This window comes from Chelmon rostratus, chromosome 9 (assembly GCF_017976325.1).
Source record: "Chelmon rostratus isolate fCheRos1 chromosome 9, fCheRos1.pri, whole genome shotgun sequence".
Classification (NCBI taxonomy): Eukaryota; Metazoa; Chordata; class Actinopteri; order Chaetodontiformes; family Chaetodontidae; genus Chelmon; species Chelmon rostratus.
This window is the reverse complement of record NC_055666.1, coordinates 20,435,578-20,461,306: the sequence shown is the minus strand read 5'-3', so window position 1 is coordinate 20,461,306 and position 25,729 is coordinate 20,435,578. Positions and strand designations below refer to the sequence as shown.

The 25,729-nt window shown below is 41.1% G+C and overlaps 2 protein-coding genes across 2 annotated transcripts; both read left to right on the top strand.

Annotated features, from left to right (window-relative positions):
* Nucleotides 1–101: 101 nt before the first annotated feature.
* On the top strand, nucleotides 102–8,771 carry sfxn5b (sideroflexin 5b). Its single transcript, XM_041944237.1, has 14 exons — nucleotides 102–158; nucleotides 4,267–4,335; nucleotides 4,529–4,606; nucleotides 4,749–4,775; nucleotides 4,884–4,938; nucleotides 5,036–5,061; nucleotides 5,215–5,268; nucleotides 5,587–5,643; nucleotides 5,891–5,956; nucleotides 6,179–6,269; nucleotides 6,525–6,640; nucleotides 6,881–6,966; nucleotides 8,317–8,434; nucleotides 8,694–8,771. The coding sequence occupies exons 1-14, from the start codon at nucleotides 102–104 to the stop codon at nucleotides 8,769–8,771; spliced, it is 978 nt and encodes a 325-aa protein (XP_041800171.1).
* A 2,932-nt stretch (nucleotides 8,772–11,703) lies between these two features.
* On the top strand, nucleotides 11,704–24,674 carry smyd5 (SMYD family member 5). The gene is made up of 13 exons (XM_041944131.1): nucleotides 11,704–11,813; nucleotides 12,505–12,613; nucleotides 12,918–13,057; nucleotides 16,354–16,475; nucleotides 16,574–16,643; nucleotides 18,314–18,418; nucleotides 18,675–18,737; nucleotides 19,920–19,990; nucleotides 20,087–20,193; nucleotides 20,405–20,461; nucleotides 20,587–20,681; nucleotides 21,117–21,187; nucleotides 22,594–24,674. The coding sequence occupies exons 1-13, from the start codon at nucleotides 11,721–11,723 to the stop codon at nucleotides 22,742–22,744; spliced, it is 1,254 nt and encodes a 417-aa protein (XP_041800065.1). The 5' UTR covers nucleotides 11,704–11,720; the 3' UTR covers nucleotides 22,745–24,674.
* Nucleotides 24,675–25,729: the final 1,055 nt, after the last annotated feature.

Genomic DNA, 25,729 nt, shown 5'->3' with positions numbered 1-25,729 from the left:
ACGGCGGCTGGCCGCCTCACTAGTTACACATTGAATGTAGTTCGCTCCACTTGAAAACCCGTTCATGATTCAGTTCATTAATAAATAAATAGTTCGGTGTCATGGCGGAATCTGCAGCATGTCCTGCTTTCCAGCTCGGAAGACCCCGCTACGACCAGGTAAGCCCCCTCTCTGCTGCGCTCAGCGTGCATTCATGATATTTTGTTTTGAAGGCTTTCGGGGGGAAAAACAGCCCCATCCTCCGCCCTGCTGCTCCGCTCCGGCCGCTCCGGATGCTGACACTTTGGAGTCAAAGTTGCCTTTGATCAGCGATCCGAGTCTTTGTTAGAAACCCGCAGCAACTTTGAGCTGATAATGAACTTCTGAGCGTGATTGGATCAATTTGGACTTTCTGGTAGTTTGAGCCGTGGGGATGATCGTGTGCGGGCGCTGTTTATCACCTCCCTTGGCAGATTTCACACCTCTGCCTCGGTGCTGCTCCGTGAAGGATCGCATCAGACTGTGGATGCATGTCTGCAGCAGCCCTCTGCTGTGAAGCGCGTTCATTTAAAGGCAGCCATCATTTTTATTTGAGTTTATCACTATTTTTTTTGCAGCTTTATTTTATTCTAGACTTTATAATCGAAGCTGGTGCAGATTCCCGATAAAATATTTCCACGTTTGCGCCTCATTTTGCACATTAATCTCGTCCTAATCACACTTTTAACACCCTCAAGCTTTTTTTTTTTAAAGGATGCTCTCTGCAGACTGACTTGCCCCTCCTGTGATCGAGATTAATGGGCTGTCCAGCCTTATCTGAAGCCCATTACTCAATTTTCCGTCCTCAGAAAATGAATTTGCATTGGTCAGCCCTGAGAGATAACGTGACCTTCACGTTAACCGGGATGGCACATTAACCGAGGAAGCTGCGCGTTAGTTACACTTAACTTTCTGAGGCCTCTCTCATCAAAGCCATTTATTAAACAGCAGCCTGAAGGAAATTATTTACCTGAGGGTGCAGCCACGAGTAAAGTCCACAAGCAGATGGTGTTACAAAGGTCAACTGATATGAGCCTTTTATATCAAAATGCGCAATTGATAACTTGGGAAAACAATGGGAAAGCACAAAAAGACAAAAAAAAAAGACATCTTAAATGTGTGGGCCCAGGGGTCCGGGGCGTCGAGAGGCCCCTGGGCCAGAACAGCTATGACCGGATGCAAAAAGAGGCTCAAAACAACTGCGACTATAAGAGATGCAAAATGACCACAAAGAGACACAAAATGACTACAGGTTGACTGATAGGCACACACACACACACATCAGGAAAGAACTGGTGTGTGTGTGTGTGGCGAGAGGGCAGGTGGAGGGACAAACAGAGCTCTGCAGGACTACACACAACCAGCAGGCTGTCACCTTCCTCCATCCTCCCTCTGCAGACTGAAGCTCCAATAAAAGAGAACTGATTAAAGCAGATAACTGTTGAACTGAACGTTTGAAGTCAAGGTAATAAATACATAAATAAATAAATATATCTGGATCACGTATCATCAAACTCAAAGTAGAATAAATAAATATAGAAAATATAGAAATATAAATATAGAAATAAATATAGAAATCCATCAGCCGCTATCAGAGCCAAGTTCCACTGGTACGACCTCTAAAGACAACTGAGAGACATCCCTGAAGAGACACAAAACAATGACAAAGACACAAAACAACCACAAAGAGACTGAAAATGTCCACGAATAAGGGTGCATAACAACAACATAGAGGTACAAAGCAACCAAAGAGAAACAAAACAACAAAAGAGACACAAAACTACTACGAAGCAACTCTGAACAGCCACAAATTAGGAAGCTTAACGACCATAGAGGTGCAAAACAAGTGCTACACCGAGACACAAAACAAATTTAAAGAGACACAAAACGACCACAAACAGATGCAAAACATTTGCAGAACGACTTCACAGAGATGCCAAATGACCATAAAGACTTGCAAAACTACCACAAAGACATTCAAAGTGGCCACAAAGAGACACAAAACAACCGAAGAGACATAAAACTACCACAAATAGACATAAAACTACCACAAATAGACAAAAAATGTCATTGGTTGCGTCTCTTTCAGTCTGGGGGTCTTGCTCTTATGTAAGAGGGGTCGGGGGCTTTTTACATGTATGTGTCCAGGGACCCGTTGTTCCATAACCCACTCATGAACACACCAATTAACACCGGATATTACAGGGTTCACAAAAAGCCTAAATCACAGTTTATTCGCACCCTTTGTCTCGAGAATTACGGTTCTTAGCGATTACCATCACAAATTCTTCTTCTTCTGAGATCAACCATCACTTTAAGGAATGTAGTCAATCCTTGGTTTCCGGCTCCTGTTGACAATATGTTTTTTTTCTAGAGCAAAATCTTTTCCATGTGACCCCAGAAGCTCTTTCATTTTTCCATCTGCAACCTGAAGTTGGTGTCGGCTCGATAAAGGTGCTGTAATACTTTCAGCTCCTTACATCAAAGCAGTTAAAATTAGGCCAGTCCTTGAATCAGCATGAATCTCGCTCCGTTTGTCTGTGCTTTCTGCCGCGCTCCGGCTCTGCTAGCCTTGTTGTGTACTCTCCGGGGAGCTGAGACTCATGCATAATTAAAGCGAGCTCCTCTCATGGATCCTCTCTCTACCCCGCTCTTACAAAACAGCACTGCAGCACATATGGCCTGTCAGAGGAGGAGACGTGTGATGGAGGAAGGGTGGTGGCAGATAATCCAGAGATACAGTACAGAAAGATTTTATTTATGTGCAGTCTTTAGGAGAGAGCGCATGTTGTTTCCTGTCATTTCAATTAGGACTTGGTGCTGAACAGATAATTAAAATACAGAGAGGTTTGTTCCACTGTCTTTCCACTGTGTTTTCTGCCCTTCATAACTGATAAACGTCTCAGAGGGACTCTGATTGAAGCTGCCATGTTTTCACCCATCTGGTTTGCCAAAGAGACTGTTGGCATAAACTGCTCTGGGGCCTTTTCAGACTGTTGGCACACATACTCAGCAATTGGCATGCCGATGAAGACAGTGGGGGGGGGGTAGAAAAACAGGGCGCTCGACCAGCAGCCTCACTTGGACGAATTAGTTCTGTAAATGTAAACTTACTGAAGTTAGTGCCTTTTCTTAAAAGTTCATCTCAAAAGGCTCATTCTACTTTTACATCTCAGATGTATTTTGTCAGCATAGCAAAGACTTCGTCATCCGTTTTCACGCTTTTGACTATTGGCTGCATTTTGTCTTCAGATTTCAGCCGTTCAGTCTTCTCACAGCAGGATTTAAAAATATTCGTTTGTTCGTGTTTCATTCTCATAGCAAGGATTTGTGCATCTGAGCTCAAAGGGCCTTTTAGTGACGACTCAAATGCAAGATTCATTGTCCTGCATGGACGTTCAGACATGCAGCAATAGTTTGACATTTTGGGAAATATGCTTATTCATGATTTGCTCTCTGTCGGACAGTTGGATGAGAAGACTGGTACCACTCTCATCCCCATCCTCTAAATATGAAGCAGTCGATTAGCCTAGCTTAGCACAAAAATCGGAAACAGCTAGCCCACCTCTGTTCAAAGGTAGCAAAAATCAACCATCATCCATCAGCATGTTGTCTCTCATTTGTTTAATCTGTAGAAAAATATGTAAAAATGATGATTCCCTTGGGGCAGCTAGCTGATTTCTCCTTCTTCCAGTGTTTAATGCTAAGCTAAGCTAGCCATCTCTTGGTTGTTGCTTCATATTTTCAGCACAAATTTGAAAGTGGTGTCTAACTTAACCCTGGAAATAACCACATTTCTCAAGATGATGAACTGTTCCTTTAACAAATAAAAGTAAGCACCACTGAGGACGCCAAGGTCTTCAGTATTGTTTGTAGGAATTTGGGTATTTTAACGACTTGAAGTGAAGTTAAAGTGTTTTTAAGGCTGAATCACGGTCAATATCTTGGCTTGTTTTTGGGAAAGAAAAGATATAAAGTAAGAATAAAAAAGAGATTTAGCATTTCTCCACCAGATTTATATTCCCTGCAGGGAGAAAAATGTTTGAAAAAGGATTTACACCATAATGCACTTTGCAAATGCGCAGTGGGCAACGGACAAAGCAGTGTTTTAGTAACTTTTAGGAACCAGTCCACATGAAGTGATGCAAAGTGAGCACCTGCAGAGGAAATTATCCATTCACAGAGGGGAGGAGGGTCTGCTGTTATTATGTGTCTGCTCTCATCAAGAATTAACTTTGTGTTTTCTAGGGTTCATTCCTGGGTCGCCTGAGACACTTCATAGACATCATTGACCCCAGCACCCTGTTCGTGTCCGAGGTGAAGCATTTTCTCTAAAACTGTGTATTGCTGACAGACGTTTGCACACCGTGGTTTCAATGCAAAGGTTTAGAACTTTGGTCTCTTTTGTTAAAAACGGGTTTGTAGATAAATACGTTTCTATTTCTCAAAGTAACATGAATGCATCCTGAGTATAATTTAGCTCCATTTTTCTCTTTTCCTTTGTTTGTAGAAAGAGCTGAAACAGTGCATCAAACTGCTTGACGACTATAAACATGGCACGCTTCCACCTGGAGTCTCTGATCTTCAGGTGAGTCTTTTTTGACATTGATGAGATGCAGGACAGATACATGAGAACAAGTGTTCCTGGACGATGTTAAAAAAAAAAAGAAAATGTAAACCTAGTGATTAATTATAGTTCTTCTCTTTAACTGTGTGGCTTACCTGTGCAGCTGTGGGAAGCCCAGAAGATCAAGCAGGTAAGTGCTTCACCAGTCATAAGTCAGCCCAGGTGAACTGCGCCTCCATGCATTCAAGCCTCTGGCCTCCTGGCAGCATGAGGATGATGTCATGCTCTCTGCACGCAGGCCATCATTCATCCTGACACAGGAGAGAAGATCTTCATGCCGTTTCGAATGTCAGGTACGAGCGCAGATGAAGATCTTTGCTAACGTTGTTGAAGTTACTCCATCGTTTGTCGGCGTTTTTTACACTGAAAATCACTTCTCCGCTTGTGCAGGTTATGTACCATTTGGAACACCAATTGTAAGTCCCGTCATACATTTTAATCACGCATTTCACAGGACTTAACTTGGCTGTGCAGGAATCCATTTACACGCTCATGTTTGGGGACAGATGAAATGAGACTTTGGACTTATTTTGCCCAAAAATAAGCTCTTATTCCCTGGTCTCATCTAGGTCATTGGCCTTCTTCTCCCAAATCAGACTGTGGTGTCTACCATTATATGGCAGGTACTGTAAATAACCAACATATTGTAAAACCATTGCATTTATTGTACATCTGGTAAGCACACTTTTATTCATGCAGTGTTTCCCACCTGTTATACACAGGTGGAGGAAATGGTAAAATAAAGTGCTGCTGCTCTGTTTGCTTCTTTCTGTGTGCTTTACAGTAATAATTGACAAATCTATCTATCTATCTATCTATCTATCTATCTATCTATCTATCTATCTATCTATCTATCTATCTATCCTTCCCTCCATGCTCCTTCCTTTCTTTCCTTGCTTTATCCCTTTAACCCTCATCCCTCCCTCATTTCTTTCCTACAGTGGCTGAACCAGAGTCACAACGCCTGTGTGAACTATGCCAACCGCAACGCCACAAAGGTAGAAACAACGCTCTGTGGATATTCAGACCTGTAGTCTCCTCAAAACCCCCTAAAAATGACAGTATATGTTCATCTTGATTGCTTTAGGTTTGGACTTGACGCTGTTTCTCATTGTTTTATCCTCATGCATTGTGTTTTTCTCTTCCAGCCCTTCAGACGTTAACTTCTGATATCAAATTTTAAAATGCCACTGTGGGGAGTTTATAGCAAAGGTGTGACACAATATTTCTTTTATCCCCCGTCAGCCTACGCCAACATCCAAGTTTCTTCAAGGCTATGTAGGAGCTGTGACCAGTGCTGTTTCTATTGCAGTGAGTGTGTTTCTTGGTTTTTCTGTGAGTCTTACCTGCACGGGAGGTGTAAATCTAGTCACGAGCTGCTTTGCATCAGCACTGCAGAAACAGCTTGTTTCAGTTTTAGCAGCACAGTTTTGGTACTGATGTGAATGTTTTAGCTACAGTAAAGGATCCTTTCAAAGCTGACGTTTCTTCCATGATGTTATTTGCAACAACCCTGTTTTTTGGATCTGATAGGTTGGACTGAATGTGCTGATTCAGAAGGCCAACAAGCTGAGCCCTGCCACCAGAATGATAATACAGAGATTTGTCCCCTTCCCAGCTGTAGGTGGGTTGTCAAAGGACCCTGTGTGCTAGTTATTAAGGTTGGGTGGTAATTATGTGGCCCTCTGGTGGTCACTTCATATGTGACAAATGTTTGTTTTTACAGTGTTTTTATTGCACGCCGAAAGTTTTGTAGTCGTCTTTGTTCTCAATTCAGGTATTTTTAAAGGAATCTGTGACTGCATTTCTTGTCTTCAGCATCTGCTCATGTCCTGGAAATGTGTTAGATTGTAAAAGCTGCCTCTCTCTCCATCCTCAGCTAGTGCAAACATCTGTAATGTAGGCCTGATGAGACACAATGAGCTATCTGAAGGTATTGATGTGCTGGACGACAATGGGAATGTGGTGGGATCCTCCAAAATTGCTGCAAGACACGTGAGTGGCCTTTTTTTTTGCAAATTCAGCATATTTGTTGCTTGACAGCACTGAACATGAGTATGTACTCGCTGTTTTTTTCAGCATTTTGCAAATGTGATTGCGGCTGAAAATGCATAATTTCCTGCTCGGCTCCCGTCACTCAGCACCCATCTGATCCCATGAAAGGGAAAATTAAACCGTACTCACAGCAGTATTTGAAATGAAGCGTGTGCACAATGTTCTCATCTTTTTCCCCAGGCGATCATGGAGACTGCCTTCACACGTGTGGTCCTGCCGATGCCAATCTTTGTGCTGCCCCCCATCATTATGTCCTACCTAGAGAGGTTTGTACAGAAATACATTGCTGGCATTTTTTTTTTTAAATAACTAGGGCTGCAAGAAACAATGATTCATTATTGATAAAAAAATATTTTCTGCATTACTTGATTACTCTTTTTTGTAAAACAACAAAAATATGAATATGTCCCTCACAAGTTCCCAGTTGACTTCTAATGCCTTACTTTATCTGAGCAGCAGTCCAAAGCCTGAATATTTTTAGCTATTTTCAATAAAGATTAAAACAGCAAGAAAAAAAATCACATTTGAGGAGCTAAATTTTTAAATTTTTGCTAACAACATTACTTAAAAAACCTTTAAAATGTACCCAAAAACATTTAATCAATGAGCAGAATAATGTTCTGTTCCTCTTTACTGTTAGTATGCAGCTCTATTCAGACAAAAATGGCTAGTTATTATGCGGCTGTAACCTGAACAACCAAAAACCATTAAGTCAAAGCTAGCTGGTGACACGGCTACAGCTAGCCTTAGCTATGGCTAAATTTACCTCTTCTTTCCCGCCTGTTTCAAGCTAACTGAAGCTTAAAAGCAATTTTGATGATCCAAAATCTTTGTAATTGAGTTGTTATCCCACGAAAGTATGACAAATTAACAGCAGCTAAACTACTCCTGCTAAAAGATAATTAGCCTTAGCTTAGCTGTAACCGCTATTTTAGCCCCTGACATCCTAAAGGTTTGAAGGGTTTTTATTTGTCATTTTTATGTTGTTTGTTCTATGTATGTTTATATTGTCCAAAAGCAGAATTTAAATGTAATATATATTTTATATAAGACGTCAAATTTACGTTATGTTTTTTAATTTATGTGTTTCACAGTTGGCTAATCTTCCCCCAAACCCCTTTTTTCTCAGCTTCATCCTCTCTTAAGTCATTGCTCTCTGTCTTTGTAGGACAGTGTGATCTATTTAATTACAGCCTAAAAAAATACTGTAAATGTTTGTCTGTGTAATGAGCCGGAGCTCGCACATGCTGTGCTCCAAACTGCTGAGCATGTATTCATGCAGCAGTCGATCACAGAGAAAATGTCAAAAACGTAACATGGATGAAATGTAATGAAATAGCCTGATGTGTTTTCTCAGGATCAACTAAAATAGAACTTAATTTTGTACTGTGGAGTGTAATAAAAGAGCGTATCTGCAGTCTGACTCATTAAAACCCAGAACGGGAACTTTCGCACAGACAGATAAGTCTCCCGCCCACTAATTGTGGAAAATAGCTCCCCCAAATCTGCACATGATGTTTTCCTCCGGCTCCAGAAATAACTCGCAGTAGTCATCTGGGATCGATCCACGCAGAAGGCTCACGTTTTCCTTTTATCACTATCTCGAACCTGTGTAGGCTGCGATTTCTGCAGAGCAACCGCAGGTTATTGCTGCCCATCCACAGCTTTGTGTGCCTGGTTACCTTCGGCCTCTCGCTGCCTGTGGCCATCAGCCTGTTCCCCCAGATGTCTCAGGTACAGTGAAAGCGTCGGTTCAGCTGCTCCTGCTGCTGATTCAATGCCAGATGGCTGAGGCAGCAGCTGGGAAGAAATTCAAATTACTTATACGCCACTTGAAATGCACGACCGCGGCCCACAAGCGTGTATTCACCTCTTATTCCAGATGCCCCCTCCCACGTCTAATTAAAAAGTCGAAGTGATTTTCAAGGCTTAGAGACAGACACGAAGAGACGAAGAGCTAAAATTTTACCTCCTGTCTTTACGTTTTTGGCAGATTGAGGTGTCTCGCCTAGAGCCGGAGATCGCCATGGCAACAGATTGCAAGGTGGTGACCTACAACAAGGGTTTATGATGGATGCTCGTGGTGTGGGAGAGGAGCGGAGGATGGAAATGAGGCTGCTGTCTGGGCGAAGCTGCAGCAGGGTTTTTCCTCCGTGGCAGAGCCTGTAGATCATCATTTACTAACCCAGGGTCTCTAAACCAGTTTTTTTTTTACACTTCTCAAGATCTTAGAAGTGATTGAGTCAAGGTTTCTTCTGAGTTGTTGCTGCTTCCAAGAGCAAGGAAGAAGCTCTGTTTATAGACATAATGATATATTTACTGTGAAATCAGTTTTTTAGCATTAATAAAATGATTCTAATATATATCGTACAGTGTATGTTGCCCACTCAAGTATTGTGGCTTTTTGCTGCTATTTGACCCAATGAACAAGGTTTATACAGCCAGTTTAAACCTGCAATAACTGAATTTTTGTCCACTTCAGGTCTGTTAACACAACACTGACACATGTGGGGAACTTTATTATGCAGCAGATGCTGAGCAACACGGCGTTGGAGTTTCTGGGGGAAAATCTGCCTCTTTAGCTGCTAGATGCTCCACAATGTTTGACAACCGCTCGCTAACTTTGTCTGTCTGCTGTCTGGTTTTGAGACCCGCTGGGCCAAAAATAACGTAGTGGTCACATGATCTCTATATAGATAGGAATACTGACGATAGATGCTTTCATGTTATCCATAAGGACCTCCAGAGAAACAGTGCATGTACAGTCTTCTTCAAACAACATCGTCTTTTGTCAACACAGGTGCTTATTGAGACGCTTGAAATAAGCAGGACTGCACAGTGTGCACGCCATCGTGAACCGCTGAATGGAGGATGTGTTGTTAACAGACTACGATTGTGGTTATGAACAGGAGCTTGACCACAGGTTAGTTAACCACTAGTTAATCAGCAAAGTAGCGCTGGATTTACTGGAAGCTCAATATCTCCTAAACGGGTGCTTTTCAACCTTTTTACTAAAATTACACCTTATCCTGCTCATGTCTCTGTCACCAGTTGCACAAAGAAAAAGCAAAGAAATCCCCAAAACAGCAACATAATTTTCTGCTGTTTAAGTTTTTTGTTTTTTTTTGTGTTTCAAATTTTTTTACCTTTTCCATTCTGTTAATCATCCTGTAGTCCCTCAGAAAAATCTTGTGACCCCCAAATTTGGGAACGTTGTCCTAAATCAGCGTTTCTGCAGCCCTTTCTGAGTTTGTTTCAGAGACATGAATTTCTTTGCATAAACACAGAAAATACACAAACATTTCTGACGAGGAGCCCTTAAATTGTTGTTATTGAAGAGTTTTGACCCAGATATGGACTGAGTGAGGCATTTTCAAGTTGAACTTACTAACTCATCAGTGTCCTCTGCTGGACAAACTACAGAGCAAATGAGACCTGAATGTGTCCTTGAATTGTCTTTGTCCTTTCTGCAGTTTCTTTTTACCGACTGTCAAACATTGCTGATATCAGCAGTAAGCTAATATCAGCTGATATATCAGCACAGTAAATTTATTGGTCGGGCTTTAGTCTGTTGTTTTATTGTGATGGAAGAGGCTGCCAGGAGGAGCTTTGAGTGAGCGCTTCCTCCCAAGTAAATTTTTGACATGTGAGAAACACTGCAGTAGAATTCAACATGAAAGTATTAGTCTGCACTAACCAGAAGTGCTGATGTGCTGACAAAAATGCTGATGAGGGAATAACACGGGACTGGATCTCCATGGGACAATAATGCCAATATGAAGCCACTCTGTCAGTGGCTGTACTGTACTGTGGAGACTGTATATTAGCTTAAACACACTGTTTACACTGGTGAATGACAGTTTATCACATGCCAGGTATTTTATCCTAATAATGTGAAACAACCTGCTGAATTCTACCGTCCAGGCATTTGATTTCTACAGTAGCCAAATATTGTGTACCAACTTCCTTTCCTAACTTGCAGGAAGGACATTTACTCCGCAACTGACTGTTTCTTAAACCACTGTTGTATTCCTAATGAACTACTTCTTTTGTACAATATAAAAGTACAATCTATATATTATACTTCTGATTAGGAACAAGTATTTTCAATTATTTGTATAATAATTCTACTACAAGGTTATGAAATGTTTGATAGTCAAACAATGTAAAACACTGATCTATATTATCTAAAGATATATAATAAATACCTTTTCTCCATTTACTGTTCTGATGACTTTATTTTCCAGACTTGTCATTGAAAGCTGTTTAGTATCACTAGAAGATAGTTTTCCTCAGCGCTGGGACTTTCAGCAAGGACTGTCGTGGTTTTTCTGTATTCTAGTTTTTATTTGCCTTTTAATTTGGCACTAATTTAACCACTAATTCATTGATATGCAATCTGTTTCTTTAATACCATACTGCATTGTACCTTATTGGTAGAACATCAACAGAAAATTAGGAAGTTAATCTGCAACTATTCCGATAAATGACAAATATTTTAAGTCATTTTTCACGAAAGGATTCAGAAAATTGTAATCAGCATTTTCACTATTTTCTAAAATTGTAATGGTCAAATAATTAACCGATTAATCAAGGAAATAATCAACACATTTATAGATAATATTAGTATTTCTTAGCTGCTAGTTGTGATGAGTTATATGTATATGGATGTGATTATCTGGGAGCTACTCTCGTAACTCTATGGAGCTAGTTATTTGCTATATTGTCACATTTGTGAAAGTTTATTGGATATCTTGAATATACTGTATATCTAGTTCTGGAGCTAGTGACTGTGAATATACTCTATTGTTTTAAGGCATATTTACTGCAGTTCTATTTAAGATCACAAAACAGCTTTTCTAATGCTTATTATTTGCTCTTAGTCACCTCAACAGTTTGAGCTGCGATACACCTATAGAGGCTCTTGCAGTGCACATGCCCGCCACCAGAGGTCGCTGCCGCCTCTCTCCACAGCTAAAGCGCCGGTGTCAGGGTTGGAAGGGGAAAGGTCGTGTGAAACATGGCTGCTCCCCTGGATGACATGTTTTCCTTCTGCGTGGACCCCGGCAAAGTTGCCGCCGGCGTGGAAATCCGATTTATAGACAATATTAAGGTAAGGCGGTCCAGTATAAACAGATTCAGTGTCTACGTGGATCACAGCCGGGCAGAGCAGACCCTGCTGGGCTCGGAAAGTCCCGAAGGAGGTGGACTGGCGTGAGAACGGCACCATTACTGTCTATAATGGACCTTTTACTGTCCAGAACTACCAGAAAGTTACTAGGTTGGAGGTTTAGTGTTAACTTAAATCAAAGTAACGTAACTATTTTGCACCATCAAACTTACTGGGGCGTGATATCATGGCGCCTGTCAATTCACCGTCACCAGAATGTTTAAAATTTAGCTTGGTTTTCGCTGCAAGGCTCATTTTTGAGGGCGAAAACTGAGGAACTGATTCAAGTCAGCCTAAACCAATCATGTGTCATTAGCACTGAGATAAAGCAGGAGGTGTCGCTTAATGAGGGGACGCAAATCACATTATTTCACTCACAGTGCTGCCTGGTGTAAGTTTAGTCCATCAGAAACCAAAACAGTCTGTGCCTGCTTATCCTCTCAAATCTACACTTAGAAACCTGCAATTCTGCGCCAATGCTGCGCCAATGTGAAGGTGGAATATAAAGATCAGCATCTCTGAACTCTTTTTGCAGACAATCTGCTGTAGGTGGGTTGCTGTGTGTCTTCTGGTGGATGGTGCACAGTGGTGATGGTGTGTTATTGATGTTGATGGTGTGCTACTGATGTTTCAGGGCAGAGGCCTCTTCGCCAAAAGGAGCTTCAAGAAGGGAGAAATCATTTTTCTGGAGCGGCCTGTGGTGTCTGCCCAGTTCCTGTGGAATGCTTTGTATAAATATAAAGGTGGGATGAGTCCAATCTGCTACATGTGGACTGGATTTAAATAGACATGTACACAGGGCTACTTCCTGGTCTGTTTATTGTTATGTTTTTTAATATCAACGGTATTTAGCATTTACCTTCATTTGAATGCTGAACAGTATATAATAAACTGTATATAGAAAAGCATGTATGTTTTATCAGAACATGGACTTGACAAATACAGGATAAATCTGGGTTTTAGGAGGAGTTTAATCTCGAGTGAGACTTTAAAAAACCGACAAGCTCAGCAGTGACGTTCTACCTGTGCTCCTGTGTTCTGCTGCAGCCTGTGAGTTCTGCTTACGTGCTCTGGAGACTGCAGAGGAGAATGCGAGGAGACTCAGCGGCATCCCCGGACTCAGCCTTCCTCACCCTGAGCTCTGCCGTGTCCGAAGAGAGCTGCACCAAGCCTGCCCTCAGTGCCAGGTTAGACCAATCAGGATACGAGTCCTCTCAATGACTTCACTGATGTTGGTTTTGAAGGCCTGAACAGAGGGACGATCCTTTTAGAGGATAGAAGACAGGAAATGCATTGATTTGAAGCCTGCTGTGGTTAGGGGGGAGCCTCCACTGCATCCATAGTGGATGATATGACAAGCTGAACATGACAATTTTTAGAGGCCAGTATTGATGCTATGAATCTGTAAACCAATCTGTCTAGCAAAGTGAAAAACAGAGACAGCTGCTTATCCTTGGCAGTTTCTTTGTATTTGCTGTATTGCATATCTGTGTAGGCCACACAGAAACAGGCTCAGTTTTAACTGCAATAACGTGATTTGAATTTAATTTAGCTGTTTTCTGATTTGGTTCAATGAAACTAATATAACCCTAACTGCGGTCACTCCTGTGTAAGATACATACACAGAATGTGATCATTTGCTAATGCCGTTTGACATACACGCAATGGAAAACAGTACAAAGACAATATATCTAATATTTTACCTCCTCAGCTTCATTGATTTTTGTAAATATCTGCTTGTTCTGAATTCGATGCAGCAACACTTAAAAAAGTTGGGACAGGAGCAACAAAAGACACCAAAAACACCTGTTTGGATCATTCCACAGGTAAACAGGTTGATTGGTAACAGGTGATATTGTCATGATTGGGTATGAAAGGGGCATCCTGGAAGGGCTCAGTCTTTCACAAGCAAGGATGGAGCGAGGTTCACCACTTTGTGAACACATTGGTATAAATAAATAAACTACTACACTTTGGGACACTTTGTAAAACTGTTGTTGGTAAAGACTTTTAGTTTGCAAAATGATTGCATTCTGTTCTTATGTATGTTTTACACAGTGTCTCAACTTTTTCGTTACAAATACAAATAATAAGATTAAAATAAAGAGTGATTTGAAAAATGAAATTAAAAAGAACAAATGTAGTAGGAGCACAGAATTGCATGTAGAATGCAATTAATATATGTATATGTACAGTGCCTATCATAAGTATTCACCCCCTTTGATGTTTTACCCTTTTATTGCTTTCATAAATCAATCATGGTCAATAAAATTTGGCTCTCTTAACACAAAAATTTATTGGAAAAAACTCTTTAATGTCAAAGTGAAAACAGATTTCTATAAAGTAATGTTAATGAAATAAAAATATATAAATAAAAATAACTTTGCATAATTATTCACCCCCTTTTTTATTTAATGGTCTAATTCAATAGAGGTCTATCAAATTGTTGCCAATAATCTCACAATTAGTGAAATGAAGATCACCTGAGTGGTGTGGGTGTGTTTCAAGTGATTGAGTTGTAAAACACCTGTGTCTGAAGGGTCCAGAGAGTGGTTGATCAGTATTCCTGGCTAACATTACACCATGAAGACAGAAGAACACTCTAAGCAACTCAGGGAAAGGGTTATTGAGAAGTACAATTCAGGGGATGGTTACAAAAAAATTTCCAAGGCACTGAACATCCCCCGGAGTTCAGTGAAGTCAATTATCAAGAAATGGAAGGAATATGGCACTTGTGTGAATCTGCCTGGATCAGGCCGCCCTCGTAAACTGAGTGACCGTGCAAGTAGGAGACTCGTGAGAGAAGCCACCAAGACCCCTACAACTACTCTGAAGGAGTTACAAGCTTCAGCTGCTGAGATGGGAGAGACTGTGCATGTAGCAACCGCTGCCCGGGTCTTCACCGGTCAAAGCTTTATGGGAAAGTGGCAATGAGAAAGCCACTGTTGAAGAAAAGTCATATTAGATCTCGACTAGAGTTTGCCAAAAAGCAAGTGCAGGACTCCATGGTCAAGTGGAAGAAGATTCTTTGGTCTGATGAGACCAAAATTGAGCTTTTTGGCCATCAGACAAGACGTCATATTTGGCGGAAACCAAACACTGCACATCACCAAAAACACACCATCCCCACTGTGAAGCATGGTGGTGGCAGCATTATGCTGTGGGGATATTTCTCAGCAACTGGACCTGGAAGGCTTGTAAAGATAGAGGGCAGAATGAATGCTGCAAAATACACTGAAATCCTGGGGGACAATCTTTTTCAGTCTGCAAGAGAACTACGACTTGGGGGAAGATTTATTTTCCAGCAAGACAATGATCCAAAACATACTGCAAAAGCTACACAGGAATGGTTAAAAAAGAACCAGGTAAATGTTCTGGAGTGGCCGAGTCAAAGCCCAGACCTCAATCCTATAGAGAATTTGTGGCTGGACTTGAAAATGGCTGTTCATGCCAGATACCCACGCAACCTGACAGAGCTTGAGCAGTTTTGCAAAGAAGAATGGAGCAAAATTGCAGTGGGCAGATGTGCAAGATTGATTGAAACCTATCCACACAGACTCACTGCTGTGATTGCAGCCAAAGGTGCATCTACTAAATACTGACTTAAGGGGGGTGAATAATTATGCAAACTATTATTTTCATTTATATAATTTTCTTTTATTAACATTACTTTATAGAAATCTGTTTTCACTTTGACGTTAAAGAGTTTTTTCCAATAAATTTTTGTGTTGAAAAAGCTAAATTTTATTGACCATGATTGATTTATGAAAGCAATAAAAGGGTAAAACATCATAGGGGGTGAATACTTATGATAGGCACTGTATATGTATGTAAGCATGTATCTGTGTCCACCTCATTCTGCCATAAATATAACCTCAACCTCCACCTTTAACAAGGAAAAATATATCCCAGATTTAGTCTATAAACTGAAAGAAATATTGTGTCAGTTGTTTTCTTTTCTCAGGAAATGATATTTCTAATATGTCCTGATGTGACAAAAGGAAAACCTGTTGCTAGTGTCACTAATAATGGGTTAAAAAAAAAAAAGAGTGCCAAAATGTGATGTAATGCTTATATATTATATTATAGTTATATGCACCGAGAGCTTGGAGTCTCTGACAATCTGTAAAACCATTGAGTTGAAACATTCATATTCAAAAGGAGTGAAAATGCCATGAAGGTTTGTTCATTTGTGATTGGCTTTATTCAGCTGGACAGAAGTGGAACGGTCACCCCTGGCTACAAATCCGATTACCTTCCTGATGGAATAATGAACCTATAATGTCCTGATTACAGCGAGCTCACACGGTAGTTGTTGCTAGGCGATGAAGGCCTGTGGTTTCCAGTAAATGGGCTGAATGAACAAAAAGCTGCCTCGAATAGACCAGAAGTTTATTACGTGTGTAATACAGTTTTTAGTATTTTTTTACTGGTCACTTGAAATGACTTGCATTATTTTTTCCGATGATGTAAACCTCTTTAGGTGATGTACTGTAGCAGTGAGTGTCGACAAGCTGCAGCAGATCAGTATCACCGGGTTCTGTGTTTGGGTCCCTCCCAGGAAGATCCAGACCACCCCATTAACAAGCTGAAAGATGCATGGAGGTGGGAGAGCATTTTATACATATTTTTATTATAATCCCTCTTTTTTACTGTTTTAAATGTTCATTCACCTCAATAAAGATCATTTGTCTTCGTAACAGGAGTATGCATTATCCCCCAGAGACCTCCAGCATCATGCTTATGGCCAGAATGGTAGCTGTGGTCAAACAGGTGAGTCTGTTTAGAGGCTATGAGGTTATTTGGGGTTCAGTTCATTCTGACTTCTACACTAATCCTGCAGACAAATATTAGACACACAATACAAACACCTTACCTTCATGCTGCATGTAGTTAGATTTTTATTGGCCACTCCAAACTGCTCCATCATTTTTTTTAAATCAACACAATGGTGTTAAATTAAGTAAATGCTTCACTTACCACTACACGTCTGACAATAAACAAAGCATAATGTGATGATTATTTTTGTATGAACATAGAATGATTGTGCATAACATGAAAGGAGCTGCTTGTAAATGTAACTGCACAGTGGACAGTGCTCCTTAGACCTGCATTCTTTCTAATGGCCAGCAGGGGGCGACTCCACTGGCTGCAAAAAGAAGCCTGATTGTTTTTAAGCTTATAAAAAGAAAGAAGGAAAATGGCCCTACTTCTCACTTGATTTATTACCTCTGGAGTTTATGGTCTCAGTTGCTAGTTTCAAGTCTTCTTCAACACAACATGATGTTTATTTTGTAAATTATGGTCCCATTTAGAGTAAAATAGACAATAAGCAGGGTGTGCTTTAGGGCATGGCCACCTTGTGATTGATAAGTCACTATCAAGTATGTCCTTGAGTTCTCAGTTAGGTCCAATCAGGATAGAGGTACAGCTATGCGTCTCCTCCCCAGCGTCACCCTCTCATCCAAATATGGTCACTTCTGTCTCCAAAAAAATAAGAAGGCTGTGGCTATAATCCCAAAGTCAAGACTTCAAAACAGTCGTCCGCAAACCAGCGGGTGACGTCACAGTGGGTTCACACTTGGTAGAAATGAACCCACAGAGAATTATCACAGTGTTTTAGTGTCTTCCAGGTCATTGTTTTGGTTTTACTGTCCATACCTTCACTATTCTGGGTCAGTCCCACCACTCTCATCAACCTTGTGTCCAGCAGCAGCAGCTGTTTTCAGCAAAGAGAGCTCTGATAAGCTGATTGCACACTACGTGCTCAGCACCAAACAGCAGACAGACACAGTTATCGTCTAGCTGCTGAACATGGAGCTTTTAGCAGCTAAAGAGACGGATATTTCCCTCAGGAGTTAGCAGAGACCGTAACAGAGCTAAAAGGAGAGTGAATACTGCACTTGCATTCATTAGCTGGTCATAAAGATCACTGCAAATGAATGCCAATGTTCCTTTGTGTCTGCAGGATTTGTAAATAAGAAAGTGTTTGCTAACCAGTTCCATGTAACAAATTTAGAATTGTATATTTGGTAGATTTAATTTATAGTCAATTAAGAATTTAATAAAACAGATTAGGGCTTCATATATATCAAGTTAAGGCATGCTGAGGCAATTTTCAAGTGTATGAAAGCTAGAATTCATACATTGCAAAGTGAAAATCAAAGCTCCTATCTTGGTGCAGACACCACCAGGAGTTTAATTTTGATTATCCTTCAGAAGACATTAGGTGTGTGTAACACACATGGACATCTGTGAAGAGTCATTCAGGTCATGGTTAAAGGGGGGCTGAAACACTGAGGCTGAGGCAGTTGGACTTAGTTGTAGAAACTTGGAAATGTTCCGCCTCTTATTCAGCTGGCTTCTTCACTTCTAATAAAATACACTATAACAACTAAGCGATATGTTTGTTATTAATATTGGTTATTGGTTATGTTGTCAAGGCCAAAGACAAAGCACACTGGCAGAAGCTGTTTGCACACTTCTGTAGCCGGGCAGCTAATGAGGAAGAGGAGATCGCCCATAAGCTCCTGGGAGAGCAGTTCAGAGTAAGTTATCATCATGTTATTTCTGCTTGAAGTATGAAATAGTTGAAGTGCAAAATGTATCAACTCTGCCAGTTCAAAGACGATATCACGCTCTCACACTAATCACAGTTGTTTGCAGCTCAATGAGCAAGGCATGATGGTGTTATTCCCCCCTGACAGAGGTTTAATTCCCGCTGTGGCCACACACAACATGCAAAAATGTATGTTTTCTGTTACGTAAAACCTAACTTTCATTTATCTAACATTGTTTCTATAGGGGCAGCTGGCCTTGTTACACAGCCTTTTCAAAGCAGCACTTTATGAGGATCATGTTAATCGGGTAAGAAAGAGCAGCTCATATACAACCATGACGTTTCTTCTTATGTAGTTTTACCACACACTTTACAGATGTTCTGCTGTAACTGACAATAATTTTCATCAGTGTTCCTTTCTTGATTAAAGTAATAGTTTGACATTTGGGAAATATGCTTATTTGCCTTATTGTTTGAGAGTTAGATGAGAAGATTGATGCTTTTCTCATGTCTGTATGGCAAATATGAAGCTACAGCCAGCAACCGGTTAACTTAGCTTAGCATAAAGACTGGAAACAAATGGCTAGCCTGGCTGTATTCAAATGTAAAAAGTTCTAGTTATCAGCACCTCTAAAGTTCTCTGATCAACATGTTATGTCTTGTTTCAGTCTGTATAAAAAACTGGAGGTTAAAAACAACATGTTGCTGTTTTGTGCTGGGCTGCTTCTTGGCTGGGAGCAGTGACTTCCTGGACTCTCTGCTGGTTGCCTGGCTACCTCACAGCGATGACAAGACTCCAGGAAGTCACTGCACCTGGCCAAGAAAAAGTCAAGCATATAACCCGACATCAATCGTGCTGGGTGGCAGATTTTACTTTTTTTCTTTGGTCAAAGCCAGGCTAAATGTTTTTACTCCTTTTTATCGGTTGCATGTCTGTGGCTCCATATTCACTGCAAACACAATCTTCCCGTCTAAGCAAATAAGCATTTGTCTCAAAATGTCAAACTATTACATTAAATCCATTAGTCATTTGGTCTTTGAAATGTCAGAAACCTGTTAACAATGGCCGTCACCATTTCAGAAAGTGCAAGTTCACTTATTCGGATTGTTTGTGTTGCCTGACCAGTGCTGATCGACTAACAGTTTAAACTCCATTCAGCTGCACATTAAATATTGGAGCTTGTAGCTCAGAGCAGCTAATTAGTGATCACTTTTAATGTAAATGCCAAACCTTTTCCCACAGAGGCAGTTTGATACAGAAAAGTATATTATGATGAATTTCTGAAATATGTTATTGGACTTGGTGTGTGCATCCAGAATAATGTTTATATACTGATCTAACTGGAAAGTAAATGTACAGATAGTGACTTCCTGCCAGTGCGAGAGATGCTGTAGCTGACCCCGACCTCTGACCTTAGTATGAAAGAGGTTGAATGAAATGAATGATTGTCCAGCATGGATCGGTAAATAAAGATGTGTCTGTATTGCAGTGGTTTGTCCCAGAGGGTTTCCGCTCTCTGTTTGCTCTTGTGGGAACAAACGGTCAAGGCATCGGCACCAGGTAGACCCTCACCTCTCTTGTCATTCTCCTCAGCTTTTCTTCATCTTAGCTCGGTTCAGACAGTTCTCTCTCTCTCTGTGCTCTGTTGAATTTCAGCTCCCTGAGTCAGTGGGTTCATGCCTGTGATGCACTTGAGCTTCCTGCCCAGCAGAGGGAGCAGCTGGACTCTTTTATCGACCAGCTCTACAAGGACATTGAGAAAGGTCACAGTTTTATCTCAGTCCTGCAGAATAATTGGGAGTAAATAATTTTTTTCTCAACTGAGCCGATCTGCAGTGGTCATACTGTATGAGTGAGTGTTTATCATTGTATGTGTTGCAGTGTTGAGCCAATGGCATTGCTGTTATTGTGTAACCTGTGGTCAGATCTCAGCAAAGGTTAGAAATGTGCATCTTTTGTCAACCCTCTCTGCAGAAACGGGAGACTTTCTAAACTGTGAGGGCTCTGGACTTTTTCTGCTTCAGAGCTCATGTAAGTGCAGATGATGTCCATCTTATCAGTGCTGTCACTTCAGTTCAAAGACGCTGTTGCTCTGGTTAAGAGGACGTCTGATGACCCATTTCTGTTTTGTCTCATTGCCTCTTTGACCCCTGAAGGTAACCACAGCTGCATACCCAACGCAGAGGCGTCCTTCCCCGACAACAACTTCCTGCTTCAGCTCAGTGCCCTTACTGACATCAACCCAGGAGAGGTCAGCTGACACGTCTGGGTTTGGAGTGATAAATTCCGGCCTGGGATAGACGGGACAGAACATCCCTCTCTAGCTTTGTGTGCTCCCATGTCAGACAGTATTAGAAGGCTGAGACTTTGAGGATTGGAGTGGGTTTGTCAAGCTGTCAGAAAGATTGAGAAGCCTTGCATCTGCGTGGCACAGTAATGTCACAGCAGTCGTGCTACTTTCACAGCAAAGCTCTCCTTTGAATGCTCCCTAAGACAGGAGCGCTTTGTGTAACATTTCACCAATATAAAGATGGAAGGACACAGCAACTTCCTGCATGAGGGGAAAAACATGAATTATTTCTGCCATTTGGAAAGTAGCACGTTTATGTGACTAAACTGTAATTGTGAAGACTTCCAGGCTCAATAACTGCAGCCAGCTCAACTGTGTATTTTCTTGAATTTTCAGGAGATTTGCATCAGTTATCTGGACTGCTGTCAGCGGGACCGAAGCCGTCACAGCAGACACAAAATTCTGAGGTAACATCTGTGATCCCTTGAATGAATCACTTGAACGGGGTCATACTATTACAAATTCTATCTGGATCAATAAGCCTTCCAGGCAATAAGGAGCAGAGGTGCTAGGAGTCCGATGGCTACTCCTGTGCTTCCGTTCCTCATTGATCAACATGATGTCGATCCACCTTTGAATTACACTCCAACACTTCAGGGGATCAAGTTTGTTTTACAAGTCTTTGAGGTGTATGGAGGTTTTTTTTTTTTTTTTTAAAGCACTCTGATAACTGTCAGCCTTGCAAAGGTGTAGCTGCATTGTAGGCTGGTGGTATGAATCTTCATGTTATCTCCACATCACACCTGCTGAAAGTATTAATTAATCCCTTTACATGCATCAACTTGTAGTATTAATTAAAACCTCCAATTCCAAAGAAGGTGGGATGCTGTGAAAAGCAGAATGCAATGGTTTGAAAGACCTTGTCAAAGTCAAAATTCGACTACAGTTGCTCAGCAGTCTGGGGTCTTACCCCCATACCATCACAGATGCTGGCTTTTGAACTTGACTGGATGGTCCTTGTCCTCTTCAGGAGGACACAACGTCCATGATTTCCAAAAATAATCTGACACGGACTCGTCAGACCACAGAACACTGTTCCACCTCGTGTCGGTCCATCTCAGATGAGCTCGGGCCCTGAGAAGTTCTCTCTAGATGTTGTCGATATGGTTTTAGATTTGCTCGGTAGAGTCTTAACTTGCATTTTGTGGCTGCAGCGATGAACATGTAGTAATATCCTTTACACAGTAATGTTGGTTTTTAACGCGGTGCTCCCCGAGGGATCAAAGGTCAGGGGCATTCAGTGGCAGTTTGCAGTGTTGCCCCTTACATGCAGAGATTTCTCCAGATACTCTGAATCTTTTGATGATATTATGGATCACAGATGGCAAAATCTCCTTGCTTCATCTCGAATGAGCTTTGCTAGGATGCCCCTTTCATACCCAATCATGATACTATCACCTGTTACCAACCTGTTTACCTGTGGGATGTTGTTTTTGGAGCATTCCACTACTTTCAGTCTTTTGTTGCTCCTGTCCCAACTTGTTTGAAACGTGTTGCTGCATAAAATTCAGAATAAGCAGATATTTACAAAAATCAATGAAGCTGATGAGGTAAAACATTAAATATATTGTCTTTGTGCTGTTTTCAGTTGAGTCTATATCAAAAAGGATTGGAAAATTATCTCATTCTGGAAAATATAGATTTTACACAGCATCCCAGCTTTTTTGGATTTTGTAAACTCTCACTTGCTCTAGTGGGCAGCAGCTGATGAGCAGCGCCAGATTTTCAGAACAGCGGTGTATAAAATGCTTCTGATTAATTCAGCTCTTGCAAGAGGTGCAACAATGTGACTGGTGGAACGTTTTCTTCCCAGGGAGAACTACCTGTTCGTCTGCTCGTGTCCAAAGTGTGTCTCCCAGATGGATGAACTGGATGTGACATCAGAGGAGGAAGAGGAAGAAGAAGGCGAGGCAGAAGGTGAAACAGAGGGGGATGAGATGGAAGATGAGATGACAGATGTCTGATGAAAGACTTGCCCATATTGTTCTTAGCCGTTCCCATTCCTGCCGCCCCGCTAAGCAACCACTGAAGCCCAGAAGAATAAAGACCAGTCCAAACATGTGGGAAAATGTCTTCTTATCATCACATTTCACTCATTCTTTGTCTAGTTTTAGAGGTCAGCCACAAAAAGCATTATTGGGTATATGTGTGTGAAGTGTGTCAGCATGAAGATAGTGAGAGGTTTTTTTATTGCTTTCACTCTATTTCAGCAAGACTGAAAGACTTCAACTTTCAGGGTTTTTGATTGTGTTTACAACAATATTTGGTAAACAGTTAGGGACTGGTATGGCTTTTAACCCTCTGGGACTTTTTATGAAGAAGCTGAAATTTCCACACAAGTTTGGATATAAACACATTAATCTTTTTTGGTCACTAGGGGGCAGCACCAGTTGTAATCTTTAACATCTTGACAAGAGGAACTTAACACCCCCTGAACATTGCTTTTGCCGCCCTCCAGTGATTCAACTCACCTTGCTTCCATTGAGCGTTAGAATTAATCAAAACAGTGACACTGGGGGCTGAAAAACCAAAACAATGAGCTGAAAGATGCTTATCTATCTATCTATAAACCCATAGAGCTGAAGGGAGCTGCGGATAGTGTTGATTACTTTCTGAAACATCATCACTACGAGCGAATCCTCTCATACATTGTTAATACACAAATGTTGATTATAGCAGCTTTAAATTAAAGCTGAAAGTCAGTACTTTAACCTCACAGGTATTGCGTCATTTGATCCATGTCATCCAAAGTGCAGGAGTACACAGTCAAAACAAAACTGTCCTAATGCTTCATGCACCGTGTCTGACCTCCAGGTCCACTAAATACAAGTCAGAAGAACAGTTAACATTTCTTGTACCGACAACTCTTGTCAACTGGTTTCAGGTGTTTCTCTCAACAGCTGAAATTCAGTCCTGGTTGATTTGGCAACACCTGTAGTTCCTGAAGGTAACGGTAATGTGGTTTAATACTACAAGTCCCAGAATACTGGGGGCAGTAAAACAAACTTATTGTTTTAATAAAGAAGTCAGTCAATAATTGTTGTTTTTGCATCACTCTGTGAGCAACAGTGATCTGATTTCATCCCATCTGTGAAAAGCAGTAAAAGGGTTACCTCGCTCAGAAGTTGGAGGTGTGCAGCCTGCAGCTCTTCATCTAACAGCTCACTGTGGCGGCTCCTTCTTGTTGCATTTCTCCCTGCAATATCTCAAACCTGCTGTCAAAAAATGCCAAAAATAGCTGTTGTCTTGTTTTGTAGACACCTTTCTGATAGATGATAGTAGTCAGTGGGTTAGGGTTAGCTTTTCATGTGAAGCTGCAGCAGTAGCAAATGTTCAGTTTGCATTAGCAGTAACTTAATACAGCATTTTTTTTGGGAATGTCACAGACAGTTTGTAATACTACAATTATATAAATACTGCAGTTATTTTTATCAGTGGATCATAGGCTCAATCAATTATGTTCCCTCATTCTGACTTAACAAACATTGATTGAAAAGTTTCTTACTTGACTATGCATACTGTATTGAAGAGGCATTTTATTTATATTCCACTGTAATTAGGCTTGTCATATAGGAGGTATCCAGCCAGTGAAATGTAGTTTGGTTTTCATACCATGATCTATGGGGTTACGCTAAGCCTTCTTAATGTATTATGGAGACCTTGAGTGGAAAATTGCTTTGTCAGTAACTGTTTGCCCTTTGTTGAGAACTGTATTTTAAACCACAGTTCCACATGAGTGAAATTGCTGCTGCTGCTGCCCACACATAAATCAATATTACAACAATGGCTGTAATCACAAATCCCAATATTTTCAGTTACTAGACAAAGATTGGAAATATTGAATGAGTTATCCCAATTTTCTCAGTTGGCATCCAGAGCAGTGGCACAGGAGAGTCTGGCTTTGTAAGTGACACAAGTATAATTTAAATATTATAACAGCAGCAAACAGGAGCCTGGTGGTTGTCGTTTTTACTGCTCTGGCATAAACCATTGAAATTAGATGTCTGTTGAGTCATTTATCTGGTTTACACACCTTCTGCCTTTGCCACAGAAGACTGTATGGGTAAAATATTTGTTCAGTCATTGCATATTAACCACAAAACCTTAGTCAAATTGTCGTCCTCAAGGGGGTTTGGGCCTTCACTAATCATTGCTTTTTCATGCCTCAGTCTCCAGACAGACTTTTGCTCTAGGCACTTTTAACATGACACAACTAGATATCTCATTTCATATCATGAATTTCTAAATGGATTAAAGGAGCTATTCTCCTGCCAATGCCTGCCAGTCAATCACTGGTCACACTGACATTAAGTGAAGTCTAATTGGTACCAGCAGATACTGGATAAGAATGAGTCTTCAGTTATAGTGTTTTTGCAAAGTTAAGCATGATCCTCGACTTTCCTCCAGTGCCTGCAGCCGTCTATTTTTCCATTAACCTCAGTTTACTTTACTCCCATCCCCGGTCATTGCTGCATTTGCATCACATGCTAATTCACCCAGGATGCACAAAAGAGAAAACGGGAGGAAAAAAAGAACACATTATGTCCATGAAAGGATGCACACCTGGGACCCAGCATGGCAGGAGGCTGGACCTCTGGACAAAACCTCCAGTTGAAGCACCCCCACTGTCGGCCGTCATCCTCTGAAGCCATGCCAGAATCGCTGCAGGAGCTCTGTAACTTTGGAACGTGGACTTTGGTGCAGCAGCATACCGCAGGGGTCGAGCTTGTGCAGGCATACATATAGGCCCCCACATCACACAGCACGGACATTTCAAGTAGGGAGAGCGGAGAGGTCAGAGAGTCCGCCCTGAGAGAAATGGGTCAGATAGAGGCTCATTTGAGGACTAGAGGGCAGGAAGTGAGAAAAGTGTTTGAGGAAAGGAAAAGGGAAGTGGGGGGAGGGTGATGCATGACAGAGAAAGAGTCTTTTATTCTCACAAACCAAGT

Coding starts and splice junctions, on each gene's coding strand:
- sfxn5b (XM_041944237.1), top strand. CDS start 102: ATGGCGGAATCTGCAGCATGTCCTGCTTTCCAGCTCGGAAGACCCCGC. Junction 5,269..5,586: donor TGTCTACCATTATATGGCAG/GTACTGTAAATA, acceptor TCTTTCCTACAG/TGGCTGAACCAGAGTCACAA. Junction 5,644..5,890: donor CCAACCGCAACGCCACAAAG/GTAGAAACAACG, acceptor ATCCCCCGTCAG/CCTACGCCAACATCCAAGTT.
- smyd5 (XM_041944131.1), top strand. CDS start 11,721: ATGGCTGCTCCCCTGGATGACATGTTTTCCTTCTGCGTGGACCCCGGC. Junction 12,614..12,917: donor TGCTTTGTATAAATATAAAG/GTGGGATGAGTC, acceptor GTTCTGCTGCAG/CCTGTGAGTTCTGCTTACGT. Junction 20,682..21,116: donor CTGACATCAACCCAGGAGAG/GTCAGCTGACAC, acceptor TTGAATTTTCAG/GAGATTTGCATCAGTTATCT.